This window comes from Pinus tabuliformis, chromosome 2_2 (genome assembly GCF_031772625.1).
Source record: "Pinus tabuliformis cultivar Carrire ecotype Pingquan chromosome 2_2, CPIR1, whole genome shotgun sequence".
In the NCBI taxonomy this organism is placed as follows: Eukaryota; Viridiplantae; Streptophyta; class Pinopsida; order Pinales; family Pinaceae; genus Pinus; species Pinus tabuliformis.
Window position 1 is genome coordinate 712280684 of NC_142300.1, and position 11787 is coordinate 712292470.

An 11787-nucleotide genomic window follows, 5' to 3' on the forward strand; every position below is an offset into this window, starting at 1 on the left:
TTAGTGTGAATGAATCTTGTTACTCTAATTCTATTACACTATCATATAACGAATTGTAACTATCACATAAAGATTTGTAACAGACTTATACTCATTTTCAATCTGATGGCAGAGGTTATTTCCATAATCTAACACCTAAATCAAAGGCACACAAAGTATAGATGGCATGAGAGGTTATTTCCATAATCTAACACCTAAATCAAAGGCATACAAAGTTATAGGTGGTATGAGAGGGGAGTTCTTTTAAGAGGGAATAATATTATTATTATTATCATCATCATCATCAAGATTGGCCAATATTTTATAATGTTTTTTAATTTTGCAAAAAAAATTTCCAAACACTTTACAATGTTTTATAATTTAGTGAAAATGTTATCAAGATTTAACAAAAAAACTATAATTTAGTAAAATATTACCAAAAAATTATATATGCATCTTAAGTTATTGAAAAAATAGTATATACATTTTTATATGTACCATGGGGATTGATCCATTTAATATATATATATATATATATATATAGGGGGATTTTTTAAAAATTTTGTTGCTTGGGTGTTCAATTCCTAACACTGGAAAGACAAGGTGCTGATATATACCGATTTGTGTTGGAAAATAAAAAACAGGATAAGGAAATTTTTGGTTGAATGCAAGGTGGTGTAGGGAGAAATTTTCTAGGCACAAGAAGGCCTCAAAAGGACATTTTCCTTTATATTGTTTGCTCTAGAGAAGCAAGTTAACCAATTGGATACAAAAATATCAATTTAAAAAAAAATTATTGCCAACTTGGACTTCAACAACAAGGATAATGACCAAGATCCCACTCCCACCTAGATGAGTTCTCTCAAGATAGTGTTTCACTTTAATGATTTTTCATGTTTAAAAATTTATCCTTTCTTTTTAGTTAGTTTATATTGTGTTTATTCTTTTTATTATATAGATAAAGATAGATTCACTTATCTAAAAAAATATTATTATATTGGGTTTATTCTTTTTATTATATAGATAAAGATAGATTCACTTATCTAAAAAAAATATTATTAGATATCTAAAGTATTCTTAGAACTTCAAACCTTTTTATATATTATTAGTTTGGTTTCTCTAATAATAAACCAATTATTATAGATATATGTAATTATTATAGATATATAATGTATTTTGTTATTCAAAAATTAGAATTATATATATATGTGTGTGAGAGAAAACTAAATATGCTCATAAAGATAAATGAATGCATTATTAAAATACTACATGTTGAAGAGGTGACTAGTTCAAATCTTTCCTTAATGTCTACCAGATTAAAAATAATAATAATAATAATGAGAATAAGAATAAATATAATTAAATATGTAAAATAAAATATTTCATTTTGTTTAAATTAAAATAATATTGATTTTAAGCTAATTAAATTAAAAATATATTTCGGAAGCTTTCTCTTTCCTCTTCAATTTACTTATTGGGTGGGGGGGCTCTTGGGTTTACTTATTGGCCCCCCCAAATAAGTAAAAAAAGAGTCGAGTACCTAAAGGTTCAATTTACTTATTGGGTGGCCCCTCTCAAATAAGTAAAAAAAAGGGACGGAAGTCACTCACTATTCATATGGTGAGGGCCTGCTTACGCATCCTCTCCTCTCCCTCTCCTCAGCGAACACAATCTAACCATTTTTAATTATTTTATTTAAATATAATAAAACAATTGAATAGTGTATAAAATCAAGATTTATTTTTAAAATTAAAATATAAAAAAAAAATCGATTTTCATGTTGATTGGATTCTTAAAATTATTTTCCATACAACTATCCTCCCAGAATTCTTATTAACCAAAAATTTTGAAGTTATATATTTTATAATCTTTAGGTTAACAAATCGTTTCTATTTTTATATTATAAAAAATTAATTAATTATTTGTTATTTTATAAAATAATTAATTTAAAGTTATAAATAAATATTTTGTTAATTTTTATTAGCACAACTAATTTGAGGATGGACGTAGGTAGTAAGACAACGAGGATTAAAATTAACCGGCCTAGTGAGCAAGATAAAGATTAAACTTTTGAGATTAGATAGTTATGCCCTTAGCTAAGGGATGAGACATGCTACACAAATTTAGTCATCTAAAATTTTATATAGCTTAAATGCCCGTAAATTACTACTCCTCAAGTTACAAACCAGAAAATCACAAATAACTTCACTATATATATAAAATCCATTTTTCTAAAATAATTAAATTATGTTAAGTAATAAATCTTAATAAATCTTTGTAAAATTATTAAATTTTATTTCTGATAACCATTTCATTGTTTTTTTATTTCCATTTTCGTGCAACGTAAACTACTTTATTATGGTAGTGTACATTAAGTGAAAGCTACCATGGCATTTACCGTGGGGATTTTGCTGCGAGGGACTTTGATATCATACTATATTATATATATATATATATATAGATATAAAATCCATTTTTTTTTAAATAATTAAATCATGTTAAGTAATAAATCTTTGTAAAATTATTAAATTTTATTTCTGATAACCATTTCATTGTTTTTTTTTTTATTTCCATTTTCGTGCAACGTAAACTACATTATTATGGTAGTGTACGTTAAGTGAAAGCTACCGTGGCATTTCCCGTGGGATTTTTGCTGCGAGGGACTTTGATCTCATCGCTTCGCTTTTTATAGGACATTCACAACCTTAATTTAACTTTTTAAAAATAATTTTTAAAGAATTTGAATAATTGATTCTCCTTTATTGAAAGTCATATAGTTATCTTCACTTGTATTAATTAAAATTTTAAAATATTTCAAAATATACCATTAAACTAAAATTTGAAAAAAATTGAAAATCCTTAATCAAAGTAAAATTGCTCATCGAGGTACTGGATGCGGCCACCGAAACAAGGTTCTTATCGCTGTCAGTTGACTATTACAGTTGTGGGAACTTTGTTACATAAATTTTATAATAAAATTGATGATCTATTTTTTCATAATTAAGGATATATGAATATAAAGATGTATACTGAAACGATATATATGAGAGAAGGCTGGTGGCTTCTTTTGAATGCTTCAACTCATTTATATATATATATATATAAAAGAATATATGAATATAAAGATGTATACTGAAACGATATATATGAGAGAAGGCTGATGGTTCTTTTGAATGCTTCAACTCAATTTCATTCATATATATATATAGATAATGATGAGAGAGAAGTTTGATTATCGCTTCTTCTAATGCTTCAACGCCGAATTGAAGTTAAAAGCCGAATTGAAGTTAAAAGGAACATTTCCAACTTTCATATGTAAATTCAACGCTCCAACCTCTGTTACGCATAAGCTGCCATATCTCTGAATCCTACTTTTTAAAAGTTTGTGCGACGATGGCCAATTTTTTTTATGCCAAATCGATCTGTTGGATAATTATCACTTTTCTCTTGCGGTTATTGGATCATATCAGTGCTCAACAAGGTGATTCGCATTCCAACCTTAAGAAAGAACGAACCAGTAGTCTCATACTCGCATCCAGAGAATAACAATCTTTAAGCACTTTTCAATGTTTTACTAAGCACTTTATTCTTTAGATAACAACATATTATTTCATTAATGAATGGACTTTTGGTTCGCAGGATTTCTAAGTATAGATTGCGGAGCGAAAACAAATCACACTGCGGACAATAATATATCATGGATCAGCGATGTTAATTACATAGATGTTGGTGACACAGCAGTAACAGGAGATACCACTTATCCAATCCTCTCAACACTACGCTTCTTCCCAAAGCCTCTCAATAAGTCTTGCTATGAGTTGCCGGTGACCCGCGATGTTCCTTACCTTCTAAGACTATGGTTTTCCATCGGAAATTACACTGCATATCAAAATTACCCCACCTTCACTTTCACTATTGAGACACTGGGTCTGCTGGCTTTCAGCAACGTAACAGTCGTATCTTCAGATTTCTTTTTCAATGATAATATCTTCGTTAGTTCTGGCAGAGTGCTGTATGTTTGCTTCATCAGAACCTCTGAGAGTGACGATCCCTTTATCAATGCTATCGAGTTGAGGATCCTCCGAGATGGCATGTACGGACAGGCTAAGCCAGGTTCCATGTTGAGATTATCATCAAGAGATAATGCTGGAACAAGTAATTCGCCCATAATCAGGTGAAGATTTTGAACTTTATATGTTGTGCCTTTCGAAATCTACGCATATACTCGAGATCTAGGTTTTGACATTCATCCCAATCCATTTTCGTACGAGTGATAAAATTATATCATTCACCGCTTCTCGGAAACCATATCTCTGTATGAACACAGTTCTGAGAAGGTATTGATGTGAAAGGATTCCGGTGTGTGTTAAAGGGCTATGTCTTGAAAATTTCTTTAGATTTTTATTCTGATTTTTGTGTTTTTCATTAGGGTTTTTTCTAATAATGATTAAAGGCGCTTATCAAATTTAAAGGAGAACTTTCAGATCGGTATCAGATATTTTTGTGGAGTATGATTGCGGTGGATGACTTCGTACGGTGAATTAGGCAGGTACCCTCAAGACGAGTTCGACCGCATCTGGACGTTAGTCGTATATCCAAATTCACCAGATCTACAATATATAAGTTCACAAGATCCCATTTCAGCAAACAATACAGAAGACCTTCCTCCCACTGCTGTCATGCAAAATGGGTGGCTTCAAATCAGCCCCAACCCCTATCAATTCAATCAACCAACATCCCCAGGAAGCAAATCATTACTGCTGTTGTATTTTGCTGAGATCCAGACCCTAAATGTGTCAGAATCGAGATCCTTTTACGTCAGTATCAATGGTGAAACACGATCTGGAATCATTACTTTGGTCAGAAATTTGTCGACCCTAGAACTACAGTTTATATCCAATCCAACAGGCAGCTTCGAATTTCATCTGGTTAAGGCTCCTGGCTCCACGCGTGCTCCTATAATCAACGCTTATGAGTATTACTTCATAATTGATACGCAACCGGCAACATATCCTCAAGATCGTAAGTACCCTCACTAAACTTTCTGATGCTGAAATTATTGATGTCATAATTCAATGTATAACCATGAATTTCTTAAACTGCAGTTCAAGCTCTTGAAGCCATCAAAAGCAGGTTCGACATAAAAGATTGGATTTCCGACCCTTGCTATTTGATATCGTGGAAAGGAATTGGATGCGATAATAGCTATTTGACAGTAAGAATCTCGGAAATGTAAGTTTAATTTTTTACACTTCACTACTTGTAGCAGAAATTGTAAATCTGATGATACTTATAAAAGCTTATCGTGACCCTATGTTCCCAGCGATTTGTCAGGATGGAATCTCTCAGGACCGATGCCTGAGCATATTGTACAGATGACTGCATTAGTTAACGTGTAAGAAGATTTATGCTTTTCTCACTTATCCCCTCTGTAACCCATCAGATTAAATCCCTTTAAGTAGTCAAAAGTTGCAGAATGCATAACAATAGTCATGGCTCTATGCTCGATCCAGTGCTAAATATATTGGTGGATAAAAATCTTTCACCTTTCGATGAATGGAACATCATTTGTCTTTGAAAATTATATTGAAAATGGCGTTAATCCATTCGTTTTGAAATTAATAGGTCACTTGACAATAATAATTTGATCGGACCCTTGCCTGATTTCTCCAATTTAACCATGTTGGAGAGTCTGTAAGTTTCTTCTGAACACATTTTTTTCTCTGTGCTGACATTTTACTTGCAAGCCTGTGCATTTTCACAAAACAAGGATTTATCATAATTTTAAAGAAGAGAGATCCGACTGATTTACTGAGTTTACTTTGCAGACATCTACAAAATAATAACCTAAGTGGTAGTATCCCAGATTCTCTATCTCAGCTCAAAAACCTTAAGGAGCTGTACGTATCCATATCTCATTTTTCAATTTCTATTGCCACTTTTGGTTTCAATGTTAAGGGAATTAATTATGAAAATCGTAATGGTTTGTCATTGTAACAGGTTTATAGAGAACAATAATTTTAGTGGTGTAATTCCTGAGCAGCTTCTGCTCAATCCTTCATTAAAACTCAGGTAACCGTATTTCTTACTTTCCCAGTTCCACAGGCATCCCATTGGAGGATTTTGTAGTTAAGAATTTCCATTGATATTTTATACTGGCCAAACTGCAAAACTCCGGAAAGTAATAAAAATCTCTTTGACATAATGATTAATCTTAGGCTCCAACCAAAGTTGATGGCAAATCTATTATTATGTTATCTTGCAGTTACTATGGGAACCCTTACCTGTGTATGCACAAGGGGGAATGTATTCCTCCCCGTTCAAATAAAAACGTTGTGAGGGTTATCTTGGGAATAACACTAGGTGGCGTTCTGATTATCGCTGTAGCGTTGACAGTGTGTATTGTTGTACGTCGCAAGAACCTGAGGAGAAAAGAGGGCGTGGTTATTGGTGACATGCCTTCAGAAGGCAGCGAGGACGAGAAGGAAACGATTATGGAGCAAGGTCACTGCATGTAATAACTTTGAACATATCATACATAACTTTTGGTTTTCGAAATAATAACTTTATCTGGACACATGAATGGAATTTCAGATTCTTCAATAATTACTACAGTGCCGAATCTAATAAAGTCTCGCGCCTTCAGTCTATCTGAGATGATCGCTGCCACAGAAAATTTTAGTCGGAAGATTGGACATGGGGGCTTTGGTTCAGTGTTTTATGGTCGATTGCCCGACGGGAGAAATATAGCCGTAAAAGTCTTGTCCTTCTTCTCCAGTCACGGCGTCCATCAGTTCCTCAATGAGGTAATTAATTCAGGAGATTTTAATCCATGTAATTATATGCTAATAGGGCTGTCTCTCAACTTTCTAAATAAATGAAAAAGAACTTTGCAATATAATTCTTAGTTACATCTTAATTGTTTTCAAAATAATTCGGTTAGATAGACAAAGTTCTCAGTGTAAGGTATCTGTTTCATCCGTAACAATTATAGTATCCCATGAAGATAAGAGCAGTTTAAAGAGGTGAAGTTTTGGATTTTTTGGGTAGATTTTCACTTCATTTTGTTTGAAAGTTTGATTAAAAACTATATGATAATAATTATACAATATTTCAAAGATTTCTAAAATAGTAATTTCATTTTGATATTTAAAAATATAATTGAAATAATTACACCTATTTTTACCCAGAATGATCTCACAAAATTTGAAATAAAGACCAATTGACTTTGCTAACCTTATTACTTTATTTTTTCTACATATACTGACAATGGCTTTACCTTGTGCAGATCAATCTTCTTTCTAGAGTCAATCATAGGAACCTGGTATCATTATTGGGTTACTGTAACGAGTCCAGAGAACTTATGCTAATCTACGACCACATGTCTGGAGGATCTCTCAAAGACCGCCTTTATAGTACGTACGTTTCTCAGAGAAATATAAGCAATTTAACCAACACAAATTTGGTTCTAATTCATTTCTTTTGCAGGTCCTAATGCAAAATGTTCCGAATTAAATTGGAAAACAAGGCTGAAAATAGCTATAGACGCAGGCCAGGGTATGTCCTTTCTCAGAATAGTACTGCACATTAGCTTTTATTGATATAAACGCTGACAATGTTTTCCCGTGATCCACCTGTAATGCCATATTTGAAGGATTGGAATACTTGCACATGGGTTGCACTCCAAAGATAATTCACAGGGATGTCAAGACTGCCAACATTCTTTTAGACAGCAATTTGAACGGAGTATTGGGCGATTTCGGTCTGTCAAGGATGACAATTGATGGGGAGGCTTCTCACATTACCACTGCGGTAAAAGGAACGGCAGGATACCTCGATCCAGCGTAAACCACATACATCCCGCAATATCTTTCCATTCTCCACACTGATTAACTATTAGAAGAGGATGGATTCTTTGTATTTTTCTACAGAGAGCAGATAAAAAAATTTGTATTGTATTTTTTCAATGATTGGCTTAAGCTTTTTTCCACAGTTATTTTCGAACTCAAATGTTGACGGACAAGAGTGATGTGTATAGTTTTGGAGTGGTTTTCCTGGAGATTATCAGTGGCAGACATGCTATTAATGCAAAACTAGGCGCAGAAGAACGAAACCTAGTTCGATGGGTAAGGAATCTTATATTTTTTCCATCCATTGCAAATTTTGGGAATCTGATAGCTTTTCATTCAAAACCTGTTATATTTTATATTCTAATTGTAAATTTCAAAATATTGGTGGGTAAGGAATCTGATAGCTTTTCATCCAAAACGTGTTATATTTTATATTCTAATTGTAAATTTCTAAAAAAGAATGATGAAATGGTTTGACTTTCGTTCTATGAAAAATTATAAAAACAAAAATCCAATTATAATATTGTAACTTTGTAGTTTGTAATCCATCTTAAATTAACAATAATCGTGATTACTGGAAAATTAGATTAACGACAATCGTAATTATTGGAATCCTTATATGTGAGACCGTACCTGGAGAACGAAGAAAATCAGAACAAAATAACAAAAATCATAGATGAAAGGCTACGTGGAAATTACGAGATAAAATCCATTACTCGCGTTGCTAATCTAGCGATTAGATGTGTTCAGCGAGATCCGTATTTCAGGCCAACGATGATTCAGGTAGTGGCAGAGCTGAAAGAGGCTATTGCAGAAATTGCGTGATCACAGACGAACAAGGTGCGCTAACAGTACTACTAGTTTATTTCTAATACTAAGAAGAGGTTAAATACACAGATTTTGACGGTGACAGAAGTTTTTATGGAGAGATATCTTGCTCTTTGTGTACTGTGCATTTTTTAAATCCAATGAACACAAGATTTTTCCATATATTTCTGATTTACGAGACTAAGTCAGGATACTTTCACGAGTATTCGTAGTCATAGGATTTTGGTATCTCAGTTCCGTAGATACGGGCGTTTTTTTAATTATTTATAAGGAATTTGCAATAATTTGGAGTATATTAGTAGTTATTTAATTTAAATGCGCGGTAAATAGTTATAAATATCAAAACTTTTACTTTATAATAAGATATAGAGATTTGTTTTCATTTCACTAATTTCACTACAGAGGTTCTTAACATGTAAATAAGTTAGGTTACCATATTATTAGGTAATCTTATCATCACATATTAATATCAAATACTAAAAAAACTAATATTCATATTTATATAACTTTTTTTAATTAATTAATTAAAAGACATAACTAATTTTTGATATATATTTCAACATTTAATTTATAACTACTCAATCTCAACATTTAATTTATAACTGCTCCCAAAAATATTTCCAAAATAAATATATCTATAAATATAGTTGTTTTTATTTCATAAATTATTTGCCAAATATTTAATTTATATATAAAATTTTATTGACATTACATTTACCTAATTTATTTTATATTTTAATTTTATTTTGATTAGATTATACATTAAAATAAAAATATTAAGATATTTAATACATATCTCCATATTAATGTTGTTGATCAAAACCATAAAGTTATTTCAATTGGAATTATTTTACTTCAGCATTCGTGATGATCTCCTGCCACGAGTTCTTAATAATTCAAATGGTGATGGGTATATGTATTTTGAAACAATAATAATGATGAATTTTCTCCCTAATATATGGCATAGAGTTGTCACACTATCTACAAAAGAATAACAGCATTCATGATATTGGTTTTTTTTTTTTTAAAACTAAATTTTCTATGCTCCCCTCTTTAGCATTTATGTGAATGTACACAATATTACAATATTGTTTTAGTAGACTTGTACGTTTTGGTATAAATTTCCATTACATGATATACGATCGATTATTCATTAACAAATCTAAATCTTGTAATCGTAGAGGGTTATATGATGATCTAGATTTGCGTGAAAACTCTAAGGATTTGGGTGTTTAAAGTGGAAAATATTGTTTGATAACTTTTTTGTCACTCTCGTGGATGTGGACCCAGAGGAATATGATATTTTGGAAGAAGTATATGTGATATTTTATAATTTTCATATGCAAAAGTTTTCTTTAAATGAGGAAAATATTTGTTCTATAAAGAATATGGTTTCTATTGTATGTGAAAAGAAGGAAGAAGTAAGTTAAGTAGAAATTAAGAAAATCGCTTCATTATAGATGATATAACAATTATCAAGAGAATGAAATCAAAAGAATGAAAGAAATTGAATTTAAAATTTATGTTTATAATATGGAAAAATCTCCGATTAATTTGACGGAAGAGATTTAAGAAAAAGTTCATAAGAATCCCATCACTATTATTTTATTGATTTCTTTTAAATTAAAACTTGAACATTTTCATTTCGAAAAACCTAATGACCTTGTCATGACCTTTATCTATTTACGATAAACATAATTATGTTTCGAAGAATGTTCTCTGTTCAAATTATCTAGCAGAGAACAAGAAGGATGCTGGTTAATTAATTATCATTAAGAAATAAATACATAATATTCAAAATTGAAATTATATATCAAGACGATAATAAAAGAAATAAATATTGTGTTTTAATTTTTTCTTTAAGAAATGTTTTTTATTTTCTTTTATCTTCTATTTATTATAAGCTGTTGGTTAATTATTTATATATTAAGAAATAAATACACAATATTCAAAATTGAAATGATATATCAATACCATAATAAAAGAAATATTGTGTTTTAATTTTTTTTTTTTAAGAAATACTTTTTATTTTCTTTTATCTTCCATTTATTATACTTTGTATTTGATATATTTGATGGTTATGTTACACAAGTAAACATTTTAGAAACTTTTGACTTTTTTTTTTTTGTAAGTAAGGTAGTTCCATTCTTTTCATTCATGCTAAACATAGAGACCAGATACAACGTTTTGGTGGCCTCAACCTACCGCGAGGGGAAACCAGGTATGTTGGCCACCTGAGTTTACTATAGGCATTCCAAAACTAAAATTTGATAATTCTGTCCATACTGGCTATATATACCAAGCAAATAAAACTACCTATTAAGCTTATGTTCAGCATAAAACTGTAAAAGTAGAGAAACACAAAACCTCCAGCATAGCTTCCAGAGAATCATGCCTTTCTGGTTCCAGTATCCTTGTCTGTCTCCATGGGGGAATTCGTTTGTTCTTCCTGGCTTGGGTGCGAGCCTGCCATCTTGGACAGAATCAGGGACATCTCCTCCAGCTTATTATTCTGGTTGATCATAATAACTTGGAAATTTTTCATTTCCTTCTACAGGTGTGGCAGCCCATTGGCAATATCTGCCATTTCTTTTGCAACTTGTTCCAGGGCCTTTGCCAGAAGGCTCTTTAGGACCCAATAAATGTGCAGAGACCTCCGGTAAAGAGTCAGTCTGCCCCTTGTATATCCTGGGTCACTTACCATAGCTACCCACTCTTCAGTTTCCGAGTCCGACTGTTCTTCCAGGACTCTGGACTCCAGATTTTGGATTATGCGATGAATGTCTTCGTCTGTTTCTTCCTGATAGGCGCGGGCCGCCTCTTGAGCTTCGGCCTGGGTGGACCGCCTCCCTCTGCGTTGGTTCCCTGGTTCTTCCACAGGCCTGTCATCCGGGTTGCTTTGCCTCGGACGACCTTTGCCTCCACGACCTCGCCTCCGGCCCTGCCGAGCCATCCTGTCCTCTACCTTCTCCTGTTCACAATTATCAATCACAGGTGTTAGTTTGTCAACATTTTCATCACCGTCATCGTTTACCACTTGACCTTTGGAGGCTTCTCTATTCCTACTGCACTCCCCTTCATTTTTTTTTCTCTGATCCTGATATCCCTTCCCCGAGTGCAAGAGATGAAT

At 32.1% G+C, this 11787-nt stretch overlaps 1 protein-coding gene across 1 annotated transcript; it reads left to right on the plus strand.

The window, feature by feature from the left end:
- Positions 1–3242: 3242 nt before the first annotated feature.
- On the plus strand, positions 3243–8654 carry LOC149194656 (putative LRR receptor-like serine/threonine-protein kinase At1g67720). The gene is made up of 15 exons (XM_089407753.1): positions 3243–3460; positions 3619–4153; positions 4529–5001; positions 5085–5211; positions 5303–5374; positions 5605–5673; positions 5808–5879; positions 5980–6051; positions 6245–6483; positions 6574–6785; positions 7268–7394; positions 7468–7536; positions 7634–7823; positions 7973–8213; positions 8580–8654. The coding sequence occupies exons 1-15, from the start codon at positions 3373–3375 to the stop codon at positions 8652–8654; spliced, it is 2661 nt and encodes an 886-aa protein (XP_089263879.1). The 5' UTR covers positions 3243–3372.
- The last annotated feature ends 3133 nt before the right edge of the window (positions 8655–11787 follow it).

What these genes read in the sequence shown, in the direction of transcription:
- LOC149194656 (XM_089407753.1), top strand. Translation starts at nt 3,373, where the DNA reads ATGGCCAATTTTTTTTATGCCAAATCGATCTGTTGGATAATTATCACT. An exon ending in GGAAACGATTATGGAGCAAG is followed by an intron (nt 6,484 to 6,573) that starts GTCACTGCATGT and finishes ATGGAATTTCAG; the next exon opens with ATTCTTCAATAATTACTACA. An exon ending in TCTCAAAGACCGCCTTTATA is followed by an intron (nt 7,395 to 7,467) that starts GTACGTACGTTT and finishes TTTCTTTTGCAG; the next exon opens with GTCCTAATGCAAAATGTTCC.